Below are 17,875 nucleotides of genomic sequence, written 5' to 3'. Positions count from 1 at the left end.
CATAAGACCAAGGTGATGCAGGCAGAGATCAATGAGGTGCATCGCAGTTCAACCAGGAGGACATTTTGGTGATGTTCGGTGGGGTGCATCCTAAGTCCAAGGTTCAGACAATGGCATATGAAGTATCCCATGTCTTATGGTTGGAGTTGGCATCAGTTCATCCCCTGAAGTCCATTGTAATAGATTGAAGTGATGTCTGGCTGGCACCAGCTGCATTTATTTGTCTCAGAGACACATAGCAGTGGAGTCCGACACCAAGTAGGAACGGAGGTGGATCTGGCCGGGATATGAATCCCGAGGTTGAGACAGGGAAACAAATAGAATAATATTAGCGTAGATGCCACAAAAATGTTTTGCAGAGTTATAGATTATGATAAATGTTTCTTCTGACAGACCTAACTTAATCAGCCTAATTGTGAGTTGATGGATAAATTAGGTGTATGCCTGGCTAAATAGATGAGTCTTTAGTCTAGACTTAAACTGAGTGAGTGTGTCTGCTTCCCGATCAGTGTTAGGGAGATTATTCCATAGTTTAGGAGCCAAATAGGAAAATTGTCTACCTCCTTTTGTGGATTTTGATATTCTAGGAACTATTAAAAGGCCAGAATTTTGCGATCGTAAAGCACATGATAGAATATAGCGTGGCAGAATGTCACTTAAGTACTGCGAAGTTAGACAATGTAATAGGTAGCCAATTTAATGATGATAAAATGGGGCTAATATGATCATATATCTTGGTTCATTTTGAACCTATTGAAGTTTATTTACTGAACTTGCTGGACATCAGATGCATTACAATATTCTAGTCTTGAGGTCATGAATTAATTTTTCGGCATCAGCAGCAGAGAGTATGTGTCGTAGCTTAGCAATATTTCTGATGTGGAAGAATGCTGTTCAATTGGATTTTCAAAGGACAGGTTGGTATCAAATATAACACGTAAGTTCTTATTGATACATCCATCAATAGTCAAATTACAGTTTATTGGCTTATTTTTAGAAGTTTTTGATCCAATAATTAGTTTTGTCGGAACTGAGTTGAAGGAAATTTCTGGCCATCCAATTTTTGATTTCATTGATACACTCTGCTAATTTGGAGAATTGTGAAATTTCAGTGGGTTTCGAAGAAATATAAAGTTGGGTATCATCGGCATAACAGTGGAAACTTATTCCATGTTTCCTGTTAATTTCTCCCAGGGGAAGCATGTGTAAGGAGAAAAGCAGAGGCCCTCCGTCGGTTTTCCGTGTATGAGTCAAGGAGCTCTTAAAGCAGCAGGCTTCGACACAACACTGTCCCCCACACATTCACCAGCGCTCTCATTTGAAGCATGCAGCACATGCAAACTATATATTTATCTCATTAAATCTCAGCCTTTGCAGTTTAGTTATCACACTAGGACATAATGTGGTTATTATTTTGGCACTGAATGTTTACAGAATGACAATTGTACGTAAGATGGTATCAGTTTTTGGTGTCTGAGCATTTTTGCAAGCAAGAGTACAAGTACATGAGCAAAGTATTGGATGGGCTGCCAATACCAGTATCGGTATTGGGGCATCTCTACATTTTAATAGCATAAAAGTAGACCATTTGACTCATGCACTCTATTACAAGTCTTCTAATACTATATATAAGTTTGTGTGAGGAACTAACCGAACTTGAAGTCATTATTAATTGACAATAACCTTACTATTTTGTCATCATTGGGACATTTTTGGATCTGATTCGGAAACAGGCTAGATGCGAGCTTTAATGTTGTTGCTGCTGTGGTCACTAAGAACTGTCTTTTATGGCAAAAGCTGCATTTTTTCAGAAATGTACACTTGTGTTCCACTGAAATAATAACAGCATATGACTTTGAAGCACCATGAAGGTGATCAAATAAAGACAAAAGTAAATTTTTTGGGTGAACTATTTATTTAAGAACATGCAAATGTTTGTATCAAATTCCCTATCTGAACACCACTATGCATAAGGTTGCCAGAAATGCAAGAAAGTGTTTTTTCTAGTTTCTTTATTCATCTTTTTTTTGTTCCTGACAGATAAATCTGCTGGGATTCTCTTTTTTTTCTTACACAAGAACATCTCTAATTTCATCAGCTCTCCTGACTGACAAGCATCATTACGGATAAAATTATCTTGGTAATTATCCTGCCGAAAAGAGATTTATTTCCCTTTGTGAGGAGGAGAGCGGATCTGCGGGGCCACGCAGTGATGTGCAGCGTGGATACACTTTGTTAAAATAAGCATCCTAATAAGTCGAGCCCTCCTGCAGAGCGCCTGGCCCAAGTGTTACACCTAGCATGAGCACCCGCTTTGTTCAGATATGCATTAAGCACGAACATGGCATCGTCTGTGTTTGGAGGGCCACTTATCGAGGAATTCACAGTCTGTAATTATCTTAATTTGCACCCTGGAGCCATATCCAATATGAGACCTTCCACCCATGACTGTTCTCACTTGTAGGCCCGTGCCATGGAAAGGTGTCAAGCTACTGTCGGTAATATGAGTTGATTAACAGAAAGTTCATTGACTGAGAGTATGTTCATGATAAGAGCAGATGAGATACTTGGTTTTTGCAAAAGTTTGCCTTACAGTTGTTGAAAATTGGAATAATTACTTGAATGTACCTGATTGCCCAGTCTGGCTGTAGGTCATGTAGTTGTTGTACAAAGGAAAGTCTTATCTCTTGATTTGTCCGAGTAAGTTTAAGTTTGAAGTGACAAGGATATCAGCAATATACATTTTCAAATGATTTATTTCTGCAGTTGGCAGTACACAGCTACAGTTCTTTCTGTTTCAATTAAAACAAATCCCCTTTAACATTTACATTTATGTATTTGCCTAACACTTTATTTTGATCTCCTTTTTAAATGGAATGAATTACATATGCAGATCAACTAATCACATAAATAATCTTTTGCTGAGAAAGGCCCTCAAATAGCAGTAATTTAATAAATAATGATTAAATAATTAAAAATAGTTATATTTAAATAATTATAACTATAATATATATATTATAAATATAATTCAGATAATTTAAATGCATTACATTGTTGTGGCAGACAAGTGAAACATTGATAAGACAAAACAAAAAATGGCTTTAGAAGGAAGTTCATTGTTTACGTCCATATTATTTTTGTAATATTCTTTTTATTATTGATTCAAAGAAAAAACCTAACAGAGAAAAACACAGCACATACACACTGAATCAACATTTAACTTTTAACCCCCACTAATATCCCTCCCCAAACACCAACCCCACCCTAACCCCAAACGAACACCCCCTCGGTTACATAAAATAATACACATACACACAAAATAAATAAATAAATATATAATAAACACACATTATTATACTAAACTTCTCTCTCCTCATCCCTTCCCTGAGAGTCCCCCAAAACCACCAAACCCCACTTTCTGAAAAACAAGTCCCCAAACCCCAGTCTTCTACCTGCCATCTCCTCAATAGCTGACACCCTCCCCATCTCCACACACCACTCCGGAAATGATGGCACTCCGTCCGACTTCCAACCCCTTAAAATAATTTGTCTGTCAATCATAATACTAGTCAGAACCCATTTTTTTTAAATAGATTTGGCCCCCAAATTTATGACCACCACATCGCCCAAAATACAAAGTCTGGGGCAAAGTAAAATTTGAGTGCCCAAAATGTTTCACAAATAACTCTTGTATTTTTTTTTTTAAACCAAAAATCTTGAATCTTAACACCCCCCATAAAGACATGGGCTGTTTCTCCAACTTCTGATTGGCATCGCCAGCAGATGGGTGTGTCTTTAAGACAAAGTCTATATAATCTAGTCTTACTTCCATATTATAAAATATTAGCCTGTCAGCAATCCATTTTGCAATTAAATTCATCAATCTATCTGTGAGAGATTCATTATAAGGGATTTTCCAGGTACACATCAATGTACTCGAGACAGATAGATACTTTTGGAGCATCTCACTTTGACTGGTGTCAAAATCACAGCATATATATATATATATATATATCCTCACAATGAATTAACATGCTTAATTGACAGCCCTATTTATTCTATCAGTACGTAGGTGTGTTCCCTGAAAATCAAACCCATAACCATGGTGTAGCTAATGCCATGCTGTAACAGTTCAGTTACATGAACAAAAAACCCCTAGAAGAAAAAAACATTTGACATTTCGATTAATAATTTTTTTCATTTATGTGAGCAATAGTAATGATGATACTTGCATAAGTCTCCACTACACTGTTTTCGAATCATTAGGCAGGGTGAAAAGTTGGCTCTTAATATGATTTTTTATATGATACTAAATATTTTTAGTATTATGAACAATACAGAGTGTCCAAAGTATTTTCTTGATTCAAATAAAACTGTCTTTCCAGTGCAAGACAAAATTATTGACAGTATTCCATAAACCTATTAATTGCTTTCAGGATGTCTACCGTAGACAGCTTCATCATTCAACTTAGCCTCTATCCATAAGTTCTCAATCACTTATAAAAGTGAGCCACCTCCAAACACTGATTCTCAATGGGTAATTTATGGCGTATGCATTCACTAAGGCCATGTATTTGTACATACTCAGCATTCTGCCTTTGAATGCCCTGGCGCAGTGTTTGTGACAGTGCAGGGAGAAATGTAGACGCCACCTTGGGTCGATAAAAAAATGTATGTGTTTGGAGCCTAGGAGGCATTCAGTAATGAAATCAATAGCTGTGCTTGGCTCCTAGTATTAAGATCATTGGTCTGGCTGTTATTTAGTCATCGTTGTCCTACAACCCGAGTGCAAGTTGGCTACCAGTGAAAAATCAATAAAATGACACCACAGCCGGCATCCCAATTACTGGTGAGACTGGTGAGAGATCAATTCATGTGTTGGCCATTAAGAAGTCCTTTTGGGAAATCATACTGCATTATTTGTGTTTGTCTCTTGCTCGTAAAAGCTCTCTCTCTCTCTCTCTCTCTCTCTCTCTCTCTCTCTCCCTATCTCTCCCTATGTCTCTCTAAAACAGAGTGAATTATACAAATAACGTAAACAAGAGATTGAATGGCCGAACACATACCTTAGTTATCTTGTTTTGCTTTGCCTTATGGGTCTAACATATCAAAAGTCCAGTCATAATGTGTATTATTAGGTTGTTAATGATGTGATTTGTACTAGATATGATGGATTTTTGAACTGTTGCCTTCTGTACGTCGCTACAGAGCACTGTGCACCAGAACCGTCATGCACAAGAACAGTGTTTTCCTTCAGGCTATCCATCTCATGAACCATTAAAACTGCCACATTGAGCAATAATTATGTGCAATACAGAGCTAGTCTATTTATTTTCATCCAACATACCATACCTCTTCTGCCATACATTCCCTTGGATCTGTATATAACAGATTTGTATTTGCACACACACACACACACACACACACACACACACACACACACACACACACACGTATATATTCTTATTTTTTATTTCTATATATACTATATTTTTTATTATTATCTCTGTATATATATATATATATGTGTATATACAGTATATAACCCCAATTCCGAAAAGGATGGGAAAGTATGAAAAATGCTAATAAAAACAAAAAGGAGTGATTTCTAAATTATATTCACCATTTGCTATATTGAAAGCGCTACTATATACACATGTATATATACATATATACACGTATACATATGTGTATACGTATATTATATGAAGTTTTATCTTGTGAATTTCATTGTTTATTTGAAAATGTCCACAGAACTACTGCACACTGGATGTTTTTGTTTTTGGCACCATTTGGAGTAAATTCTAGAGACTGTTGTGTGTGTAAATCCCAGGAGATCAGCAGTTACAGAAATACTCAAACCAGCCCATATGGCACCAACAATCCAAATCACTGAGATCACATTTTCCCCCCATTCTGATGGTTGATGTGAACATTAACTGAAGCTCCTGACCAGTTCTGCAGACGAAAGCGCCTTGCTGATGAGACCGGTCAACAGAGAATGGCCAGACTGGTTCAAACTGACAAAGTCTAAGGTAACTCAGATAACCACTCTGTACAATTTTGGTGGGAAGAATATTATCTCAGAAAGGTATTCTGACATGCAGGTTTGGCGCTGTTTTGGTGGCACAAGTGGGACCTACACAATATTAGGCAGGTGGTTTTAATGTTGTGGCTGATCGCCGATCAGTGATCAGTGTATATATACACATACATACAGGTCCTTCTCAAAAAATTAGTTTATTATTTTCCATAATGTAATGATAAAAATTAAACTTTCATATATTTTAGATTCATTGCACACCAACTGAAATATTTCAGGTCTTTTATTGTTTTAATACTGATGATTTTGGCATACAGCTCATGAAAACCCAAAATTCCTATCTCAAAAAATTTGCATATTTCATCCGACCAATAAAAGAAGTGTTTTTAATACAAAAAAAGTCAACCTTCAAATAATTATGTTCAGTTATGCACTCAATACTTGGTCGGGAATCCTTTTGCAGAAATGACTGCTTCAATGCGGCGTGGCATGGAGGCAATCAGCCTGTGGCACTGCTGAGGTGTTATGGAGGCCCAGGATGCTTCGATAGCGGCCTTAAGCTCATCCAGAGTGTTGGGTCTTGCGTCTCTCAACTTTCTCTTCACAATATCCCACAGATTCTCTATGGGGTTCAGGTCAGCAGAGTTGGCAGGCCAATTGAGCACAGTAATACCATGGTCAGTAAACCATTTACCAGTGGTTTTGGCACTGTGAGCAGGTGCCAGGTCGTGCTGAAAAATGAAATCTTCATCTCCATAAAGCTTTTCAGCAGATGGAAGCATGTGCTCCAAAATCTCCTGATAGCTAGCTGCATTGACCCTGCCCTTGATAAAACACAGTGGACCAACACCAGCAGCTGACATGGCACCCCAGACCATCACTGACTGTGGGTACTTGACACTGGACTTCAGGCATTTTGGCATTTCCTTCTCCCCAGTCTTCCTCCAGACTCTGGCACCTTGATTTCCGAATGACATGCAAAATTTGCTTTCATCCGAAAAAAGTACTTTGGACCACTGAGCAACAGTTCAGTGCTGCTTCTCTGTAGCCCAGATCAGGCGCTTCTGCTGCTGTTTCTGGTGCCTGTGCACAGTGGCTCTGGATGTTTCTACTCCAGACTCAGTCCACTGCTTCCGCAGGTCGCCCAAGGTCTGGAATCGGTCCTTCTCCACAATCTTCCTCAGGGTCCGGTCACCTCTTCTCGTTGTGCAGCGTTTTTTGCCACACTTTTTCCTTCCCACAGACTTCCCACTGAGGTGCCTTGATACAGCACTCTGGGAACAGCCTATTTGTTCAGAAATGTCTTTCTGTGTCTTACCTTCTTGCTTGAGGGTGTCAATGATGGCCTTCTGGACAGCAGTCAGGTCGGCAGTCTTACCCATGATTGCGGTTTTGAGTAATGAAACAGGCTGGGAGTTTTAAAAGCCTCAGGAATCTTTTGCAGGTGTTTAGAGTTAATTAGTTGATTCAGATGATTAGGTTAATAGCTCGTTTAGAGACCCTTTTCATGATATGCTAATTTTTTGAGATAGGAATTTTGGGTTTTCATGAGCTGTATGCCAAAATCATCAGTATTAAAACAATAAAAGACCTGAAATATTTCAGTTGGTGTGCAATGAATCTAAAATACATGAAAGTTTAATTTTTATCATTACATTATGGAAAATAATGAACTTTATCACAATATGCTAATTTTTTGAGAAGGACCTGTATATATATATATATATATATACAGTATATATATATATATATATATATATATATATACTATGAAATATGTATACCACTTTGAAATAGTCCACCAGTGAAAATCTTTTTTATTACAGTATACTATAAAAACATTGAATTTGTTTCTCTTCATTTTTTGCTTTAAATTAACGACAGCATGCAAACCCTGTTTTGTTCCTCTTTTAACTTGTTAGAAAGGAGTTAACATTGACAATGTCACAAATGTTTGGGACTTAGAAAAAGCGCAGAATATGTATGCATGCATTTTACATCGTAATGTTCCTTTACTTTACAATTTTCAAAATTCTAAAAGATTATTTGTTTATTTCAAGGTTTAATTAATTTTTGAATCCCATATTTTTTATGTGGATTTAGATTTTGGAACCCCACTGTCGACAAACACAGGAGAACAAAGATGAATGAGAAGACAAAATTTACACTCCAACCTTTTAAGACTGCGCTCATTTGCAAAGTTTGGACAAGAGCACTACAGAAAAATAATTGGCCTCTGAGATTTTGAGATGGATTAGTATTGATTGCTAGGGAAATGTGGGGCCACATGGGTAAATCCAAACATTATTTCTGATAGTGTTGCAGTGACTCAGCAGTATTCACATAAACAACATAATACTGGGAAGAAGGCAGACAAGATGATATTCCAGAAAAACCGTTGTTTGATTTTGTGTTAAATACAAACCCCCTTCTCTGCTGTGCTAAAGGTGACAAACAGGCTTGAGAAGTAACTTAACCATAAAAATGCATGCACTTGCCAGCAGTATTACTGTATGAATTTGTCAAAAAGGCAGTTATTGGGCTGTTTAATTTAGCTGTATAAATTGATTGTACAGATATAATCTACGATTATTAATCCACAAGTTTCCAAGGTATTAAATGGTTAAACTGTCATAACTACAAGAAAGAGAGAGAGAAAGAAATCACTAGGAAGTTGAACAATCATGGAGAAATGCATTGGCTTTGATCCAAGTAGGCTGTCATACACTTGAACTTACGCCATACACTGTTGAAGTAGTACAAGGCGTTCACTTACACGCGTTATCCAAGAGAGTCGACTTCGAGGTAAGCATGCGGCAATATTTACCAAATTGCGCCAATTTAGATATATGCATTTTGATTTGAAAGGTGATAAGCAAAACTCTGATCATAAATTTCCTGCGCGCGCTGCAATATTTTCGATACGCTCGCGTGCAGTGTAAACAGCTCCGTTGATTTCGGAGTGATTTAACTTCGTGTTAAATTCGTGTTACCAGCTCGGTATCAGTATCCGAATCTAGAGTAAAACATATTAGAAAGTGAGAGACAACACTATAGGCCTACGACTGTGAGGAACTCGTATGGAAGTTTCTCGTCAAATACTGTTGTACCATTGACAAAATTTGCATAGTCAATGAACGTTTTGTTTATTATTGGTGTATATATACGATGAAAATATAACCCTGAACAAATTCAATAAAGTGGCATTTCCTTTAGAAGAAAACTGTTAACAAAACTATTGGTTACATTTCCCTGATGACATTTAAAGGAATATTCCGGGTTCAACACAAGTTATGCTTAATCGACAGCATTTGTAGCATGTTGATTGATTATCACAAAAATAATTTCGTCTCATCCCGCATTTTCTTTAATAAAAGCAAAAATTGAAGTTACAGTGGGGCACACAGTTCCAATGGCAGTGAATGGGGCCAATTTTGGAGTGTTTAAATGCAGATATGTGAAGCTTATATTTAAAGCTTTAACTTTAAAGCTGTTTAAAGTATGATTTTTACAGTCATTTCAGGGTTTGTTGAAATCATGGCAACAACAGTTGTAAAATTGTCTATAATTTACACAGAAAAGTTTAGTAAGCGATTTTATCACACTAAAATCATGTCTATTGTTTGAGTATTTTAATGTTCAAAAATTGGCCAATTGACTTCCATTGTAAGTGCCTCACTATAACCTCAATTTTTGCTTTTATTAAAGAAAAGGAGGGATGAGTCAAAATTAATTGTAGTGACAATCAACATTAGGCCACATATTCTGTTGATTGAGCTTAACTTGTATTGAACCCGGAATATTCCTTTAATAGGCTATATTGAATAAAACAGGACACCCAATGTAAAATGTGTATGCTAGACTGAAGGCACTATGCATTTCTGAGATATCTTACTGCCCATTATACTAATTTCTGCCGTCTCTTTGTTATTGCTCATTATTCAAAATATTCAAGCTTTTGGGGTTATTGTTTAATGGGTTTAGTTTGCTTTTGTTCAGTAATCTTATTTGTTGCATTTGCATTCCTTTTCAGGAAAATTTGGAAAATGGCCCATCTGATAAACAATGATGTGTTCCTGGCCTTCTCCACATATGCCACCATTGTCATCCTCAAAATGATACTCATGTCCTTCCTGACCATATACTACAGGCTTACCAGAAAGGTGCACTCTATTTAGAAAATTATATGCATGAAGTGACTGATTCATTCTGCATATCAATATTAACTTCAAATAAATGTAAATCAAGACTATAAATATAGCTTGTCTTTTATAACTTGACACTTTTTCCCCACACTTCTGTTTGGAAACAGTACTGCTCCAGTCTAATTAGGAACGTGGTGCAATTTACTGCAAAACTGTAAAAAGGGTATATTTGACCTCTTGGCTTGTATAATAGTGATAAAAGACCCAGTCTGCCCCATTGATTATATGTGTTGCATTTTCAAAATTTCTAAAAACTGTCAATTTATTTTTGTTAAAGTTAGGCTTAACTTGAATTTATAGTATACTATATTCTCAATATTATTCCTTATTGCTGTTCAAGACACAATGACTAAACATTTTATTAAATATTCATTATAAAGTCATAATTGCTAAAAATAAATTAATAAACCAGCATTTGAGGTTCAAAGGTAATAAGTCTTAACCAAGTTGTTCTGCTCATTATACAGTCCTTTCCAAATTGGGAGGACACTGCAGTGGGTAATAAGAATCCAGAGGAGAGAAAGAAGTTGCTTCAGACCAATCCTGATGTAGAGCGTGTTCGAAGGTAATAGCAAAGGACCAGTCAAACCAGATTTAAACAGTCAAATGTGAATATTTTCAGCTATTTTCACCCCTCTTTTATCACAGATGCCATCAGAATGACCTGGAAAACATCATTCCTTTTGTGGTAATTGGTCTTCTGTATGCACTGACGGGGCCGGATCTCTCCACGGCTCTGTTGCACTTCCGGGTGTTTGTGGGTTCACGTATCATCCACACAGTGGCCTACGTGATGGCTCTGCCACAGCCTAGCAGAGGTCTGGCCTGGATGGTGGGACTACTCACAACTTTCTCTATGGCCTACAGGGTGCTTACCACTGCTCTCCAGCTCTAAAGGGTGCACAGCACTGTAGGATATAGGACAAAGGACGAGGCCTTTTTTTAAATATGTTTTGTAATTACTGGCTATATCTTTTCATTTTACATTCTGTGCAGTTTTTAATAAAGACGGCAACTCTCTAAAATAATGTTTCATTTGTTAGTAGTAGTTAACAATATTAGTTAGCATAAAAATGAACAATACATTTACAGCATTTAATAATAGTTAATTTTAATTTCAACATATACTAACACATTTTTAAATTCAAAAGTTGTAGATGTTAACATTAGTTAATGTACTGTGAACTAACATTAACAAAGCTTTATAAAACGGTGAAAAAATATATAGTTTATTGTGAGTTCATGATACTTAATGCATTAATGTAACCTTATTATTTAGTATAGAAAGAGTCAACATGTCATCAATAGTTTTAAAGAATCTTTATAGTTTGAAAGACTTAAGAACATGCAGTAGTAATGCACAGGTAGGAGTCTGTGATGATACTGGTTGTATGTCACTGTATCAACTAAGACATGTTTGTTCACAGTCAGCAAGTTGACAGTGACACAATGACAATAAAAAGAGTGTTGTTATGTTTATGGTCTTTTTCAGATATCATTGCATTCCAAGCATTCATAGCTGGAGTTCTTTTCTTAAAAATTGAACTTTGTAACATGATTTCTGCAATTATTTATACACATTAGAAAATGTTGACGTCAAATGCACTTTTAGGAATGTAGCTACTATCTACATTTTATAATTCTAAGGTCTTCTGAAATGCGCAAAGAACAGTTTGGGAGAAGATCAGTCAAGTCAAAGTTTATTATCAAATGCACAACAATTCAGCATGCAAAATTAGGCTTAATAGTTGGTAATAAAATATAGGTTTAGTGAGTTCCAGAGAAAGACTTTTGAGCCAGAATCACAAGAGTAAAACTAAGAAGTTACATAAAGAGAAAAAAATACAATACAATATTTATAAATGTAAATATGTAGGCTATACACAAGTATAATATGTATAAACAGTGAAAATAGTCAAATGTGCAAAACGAAAACAGAGTATAATACATTTACACGAGTAAAAGTATTACATAAATAATTATGAATAAACATAAAAATAATAAATATACAATAAGCATAAATAAATGATTCTTTATTCTGTGAGCGCGTTAGTTGCTTATTGAATATTAATAAGTAACAAAGGTGAAGGCGGTCTTAACACGGTACATGACACGCCCACCTTCGCACGTAAATTCAGGAGTTTCACTTCACGAGTGTTTAACTGGGAGAGTAGCTTTAAAAATCGTACTTTATTTGAGAGCGCTTTTACTCGTACTTTATTTGTTTCATGTTGACGTTAAGCTGTTTATAAAGTGTGCTTTTCATAATTTATTTTAGGCATTCCCTGAAGACCGCCTGGAGCGTCTTAGATCGTGCGAAAGATTAGCATTTGTATTCTTCCCGTTAAACTTGTTGACAAAAAAGAACAAACGGTAATGTAGTCAAAACTATATTGCACATGTAAAATAATAATAATAAGGAACTGTAAACATCCACAAAATAAAATCGTTTCAATTGTGCGACAAAGTTTTTGGTTTTTGTTTACATTGACAGTGACTAGAAATGTAAGCTGTGAAGGTGTAAACAATGTTTATTCATCATATTAACTCACACATGTAGCCTGATATTCCCTTTGTAAGACTTATGCCTTCTCCTTCAAAATAAACAATAACATAGATGTTTAGACTTTTTTTCTTTAAGATGTCAACAGATGTGTTTACCCTAAAAATAATATTTATTTCAGTTGCATGGTTTTGTTTATACTTGCTCTGCCAATTGCAGTTTGAATAAAGATGGCAGAAATTGTGCACATGATTGACAGCAAGGTCTTCCTGGCCTTTTCCACTTATATAATAACATAGTCATCCTCAAAATGATGCTTATGAGCCCCATGACCTCATACTATCGCTTGACAAAAAAGGTACCCTATTTATTGCATATACTTGCGGTATATACGCCTTACTGTATATTGTGTACACTTGAAAAGATTTAATAGCTCCTCAACATTTCTGAAGGTTTTTTCAAACTTGGAGGACACCAGTTTGATAAAGACTTCTGAAGACAGAAAGAAGTTGGTCAGGATTGATCCAGACGTGGAAAGAGTGCGAAGGTAAACAAATAAACAGTTTTATGGCAAGATTACTGGACTAGAAATACTGGTACCTCTTTCTAATGCCTTTGCTCTTTCATTACAGATGCCATCAGAATAACCTGGAGAACATCATTCCCTTTGTGGTAATTGGTCTTCTGTATGCCCTCACGGGGCCGGATCTCTCCTTGGCTATTTTGCACTTCCGGGTGTTTGTGGGTTCACGTATCATCCACACAGTGGCCTACATGATGGCTCTGCCACAGCCCAGTAGAGCGTGGGGCTTTTCACAACTTTCTCTATGGCCTACATGGTGCTCACTGCTCCCTTTCTCTGAAGGATAGCACTTTTTTGGAAATCTTTTGTTATTGTTTACATGATTTTTGCAGTCTTGCGTGAAAGAAGAATCTAATTTTGTCTTTTTTATTATTATTATTATTATTATTCAGCTTAATTTTTTGCATGTAATCTGTTGGCTTTCTGTTCAATGTTCTTTATAGCAGATAGCAAACCTGAAACACCACTTTATACTGCTGGATATTCTTTAACAGCTCCTAGCATGCACAGTGGGATGCGTCTAATTTGATGCTGTACATTGAACAGACATTTGTTTTGGTGTGTGTGTGTTACTTATTAATGACAGACTTTGAATAACTAATTCAGATTGTCTCAGATTAGTAATAATTAATAATATGAATAATTCATAACTTGGCCTATGTAAGTAACTGGAAACCAAAATTTGTGCTGATATTTAGCAGTTCTATTTCAGTAGTGAAAACAAGCTTCACTGATATCATGAGGCGGTATAATTTGTAGAGACTTCTTTCATGCAGTGTGTTAATGCTAATGAACACTAACTATCATTAAAACTTGATGGTCATTGTCAAAAGCCTTCAATAATCTTTGCGGTATTGTTTCTTTTTTTTAAAGTTTTGACTGGAGTTAATAAAAGTGAATAAAAGGAAAAATGTTCTGACATGGGTTACAAGGATCTTAATGTGTTTACAGTTGCAAGTTTGAAAGAAAGCAGTGTTTGTTTTACCCACTAGAGGGAGCTATCTGAAAGCCCAAGTAGAAGCCTATCGACGTTTTATTAATGTTTGTCTCACTTGCCAAATTTTACAGGGTTGCTTTAAAGTTTAAATAATTTTGCGGTCGTTTTAGTGTTTGCAGCGTCATGTTGAGTAGGCTGCAGAACTGGAAATAACTTTGAACAGAAAAGGTTAGTAAGCGATTTTTCCACACCAAAGTCGTGTCAACACATGTTTACGTCTTGTGGGGATACTTTTGAAACAATGCGTATTTTAACATTTGCGGTTTAGCCCCATTTACTTCCATTGTAAGCGCCTCACTTTAACCCGCATTTGTTTAGTAAAGAAAGGAGGGACAATTCTAAATTACTTTGTGATGATGAACATTATGCCACAAGTGCTGTCGACTTGCTGAACCTTTAATTCACACGAAGCACATCCATAATTGTCCCCAATACTTGTCATGCAAACACAATTTATGCTTTGGTGTCTAATTGTATTCTCCCTCATCAGATAAATTAAACTATTACAAATGGCTACAACACATCAGATAATGCTATATGCCCAAGTTATCTTCAAAACACATGCCGACAGACACATGACAGACTAGGGAATGATAATGTCATATTAAAATTTAAACGAGTATTTCTTTTCTAAAGCCCCATTAAACTATACTAACTTGACTTATTTTTTACATTATCTTAATATTTTATGAATAGCTTTTACACATATTCCATGCCACTGCTTTTGAATAAATATATATATTAAATATATAATATATAATTTATATATATATAAATTACATTGACATAAGTATTCAGACCCTTAACTCAGTACTTAGTTGATGTACCTTTGGTAGCGATTACAGCTTCAGGTATTTTTGGGTATGATGCGACAAGCTTTGCGCACCTGGATTTGGGGATTTTTTTTGCTATTCTTCTCTGCAGATCCTCTCAATCTCTGTAAGGTTGGGTGGGGACCATCAGTGGACAGCCATTTTCAGGTCTCTCCAGAGATGTTAGATTGGGTTCAAGTCTGGACTCTGGCTGGGCCACTCAAGGAGATTCACAGTGTTGTCCCTAAGCCACTATTTAATTGTATTGGCTGTGTGTTTAGGGCCATTGTCCTTCAGCCCAGTGTGAGGTCCTGAGCACTCTGCACCAGGTTTTCATTAAGAATATCTCTGTATTTAGCTGCATTCAGTTTTCTTTCAACCCTGACCAGTACCCCAGTCCCTGCCGCTGAAAACACTCCCACAGCATGATGCTATGCGTCACCGTTGGGATGGCATTGCACAGGCGATGAGCAATGCCTGGTTTCCTCTAGTTTGGCGCATTCCAAGTAGGCTTTCATGTGTCTTGCACTGAGGAGAGGCTTCTCGTGGCCATTCTGCCATAAAGCCCAGATTGGTGGAGTGTTGCAGTGATGGTTGTCCTTCTGCAAGATTCTCCCATTTCCACACATGATCTGTGGACCTCAACCAGAGTGACCAGACCCTCTGGCCTGCCTTTTATCCCCCTCTTGGCTGATTTGGACAATTCAGCGCCAGGTGTGCATCCTCATTCAGGCTAAGATACCGTCCGGCTTGAGATACTTCCTGGAGAGGTGGTGTTGCCATTCTGGCTGTTCTTCTGCCAGCAGGTCTTAAACACATCTCTGGAGCCCTGGGAGAGACGAGGTAGAGGTGAGAGGGAAAGAGAAAGGGTAGAGAAAGAGAGACAGAGAAGCGAGAGAGAGAGAGAGAGAGAGAGAGCGAGAATAAAACTCACTCGCCAGTCCCAGGACATGCTGTCGCCTGGTCCTCAGCCACTCCTCCGCCCTCTGGCGGATGACAGCCACTCTTTCCCGTGTGGCAGTGTGTCTTCTGACCTCTGGCGGACAGTAATGGCTCCTCCCCTTTCTGGTGGATGGCAGCAGTTCCTCCTCTACCCGGCGGCCAGCAGCAGCAAGGACTCAACAACAGCGCATTCCTCCTCCTTCCTGTGTTTTGGCACCAATGTAACGGGTTTAACAGGATGGGCAAGGTGGGAAATGGCAGAACATTCAACATAATTTTAATGACAATTTTAACTGAACTTAAACATAAATACACAGACACACACACAACGTGTGTCTTAACGTGTGGCCACGTGTCTCTCTCTCTCTCTCTCTTGAACTGGCACCTCCGGCTGATTAGGACAATTCAGTGCCAGGCGTGCATCCTCACAGCCCAGCCACACCCTCCTCCTCGTCACACATCTCAAAGGTGATCCAGAGAAATGGGATGCACATTAGCTACATTTCAAGTGTCACAGCAAAGGGTCTGAATACTTTCAGTTTTTATTTTTGATAAATTTGCAGTTATCATAAATCTGTTTTTTGCTTTGTCATTATGGGGTATGGAGAGTAGACCGATGTGAAAATAATTATTTAAAGCATTTTAGCATAAGGCTGCAACATAACAAAATGTGAAAAAGTGAAGGGATCTGAATACTCTATGTATGCACTTTAAAACTATCCTACAATCGCTATCATAATCAGGATGGTGCAATATTCTGTTTAAATAACTAATTCTGTAAAGTTATTTAAAGTGGTGGCCAAAAGTTTGGAATGTACAGATTTGGATGTTTTGGAAGGAAATTTCCAGCAGCCACCACTCCAACACTTTATCCTTGAGTAATCATGCTAAATTGCTAATTTGGTACCAGAAAATCACTTGCCATTATATCAAACACAACTGAAAGCGATTTGATTCATTAAATGAAGGTCTTAAGGTCAATATTAGGTCCAAAATTGCAGAAAAAAAACAGCTTTCTCTAGAAACTTGTCAGTCAATCAATGTTTTGAGGAATGAAGGCTATAAAATGCTTGAAATTGAAGATTCATACAAAGATGTACACTACAGTCTTTAAAGACTAAGAACAACTGGTGCTAACATGGACAGAAATAGATGTGGAAGGCCCAGATGTCCAAATAAACAAGAGGATAAGTACATCAGAGTCTCTAGTTTGAGAAATAGATGCCTCACATGTCCTCAGCTGACAGCTTCATTGAATTCTACCTGCTCAACACCAGTTTCATGTACAACAGTAAAGAGAAGACTTAAGGGTGCAGGCCTTATGGGAAGAATTGCAAAGAAATTGCGACTTTTGAAACAGAAAAAAATGAAAGGGTTAGAGTGGGCAAAGAAACAGACATTGGACAGCAGATAATTGGAAAAGAGTGTTATGGATCTTAACTCCGTTGAGCTTTTGTGGGATCAGCAAGACTGTAAGGTGCATGAGATGTGCCCGACAAGACAGCCACATCTATGGCAAGTGCTACAGGAATCGTGGGGTGAAATGTCAACTGAGTATCTGGACAAACTGACAGCTAGAATGCCAAGGATGTGTGAAGCTGTCAATGCTGCACGTGGAAGATTTTACCTTAATCCTGTGTATTAAATTAGCATCTGCCTTGAGACTGGGTGATAAATTCGCATCCATCTACATATCAAGGTAAGGAGTGACAGTTTTCAGAATCCTCCTGTTTTATCCCTCTCTTTACATGGGCCCTCTCTTGGTGACACAGTAAATACTAGTACTTAGC

The 17,875-nt window shown here is 37.3% G+C and overlaps 1 protein-coding gene and 1 pseudogene across 1 annotated transcript; both read left to right on the top strand.

Moving 5' to 3' along the window:
- The first annotated feature begins 8,835 nt into the window (after positions 1–8,835).
- Positions 8,836–11,287, top strand: LOC127638994 (microsomal glutathione S-transferase 1-like). The gene is made up of 4 exons (XM_052120790.1): positions 8,836–8,848; positions 10,077–10,206; positions 10,716–10,813; positions 10,897–11,287. Exons 2-4 carry the CDS (start codon positions 10,090–10,092, stop codon positions 11,141–11,143), a joined length of 462 nt encoding a protein of 153 aa, XP_051976750.1. The 5' UTR covers positions 8,836–8,848; positions 10,077–10,089; the 3' UTR covers positions 11,144–11,287.
- A 1,462-nt stretch (positions 11,288–12,749) lies between these two features.
- LOC127638993 (microsomal glutathione S-transferase 1-like) lies at positions 12,750–14,233 on the top strand (annotated as a pseudogene).
- The last annotated feature ends 3,642 nt before the right edge of the window (positions 14,234–17,875 follow it).

The sequence above is a fragment of the Xyrauchen texanus genome, chromosome 47, assembly GCF_025860055.1.
Source record: "Xyrauchen texanus isolate HMW12.3.18 chromosome 47, RBS_HiC_50CHRs, whole genome shotgun sequence".
In the NCBI taxonomy this organism is placed as follows: Eukaryota; Metazoa; Chordata; class Actinopteri; order Cypriniformes; family Catostomidae; genus Xyrauchen; species Xyrauchen texanus.
This window is presented reverse-complemented; position numbering and strand designations above follow the sequence as displayed.

What these genes read in the sequence shown, in the direction of transcription:
- LOC127638994 (XM_052120790.1), top strand. Translation starts at nt 10,090, where the DNA reads ATGGCCCATCTGATAAACAATGATGTGTTCCTGGCCTTCTCCACATAT. An exon ending in ACTACAGGCTTACCAGAAAG is followed by an intron (nt 10,207 to 10,715) that starts GTGCACTCTATT and finishes CTCATTATACAG; the next exon opens with TCCTTTCCAAATTGGGAGGA. An exon ending in GATGTAGAGCGTGTTCGAAG is followed by an intron (nt 10,814 to 10,896) that starts GTAATAGCAAAG and finishes CTTTTATCACAG; the next exon opens with ATGCCATCAGAATGACCTGG.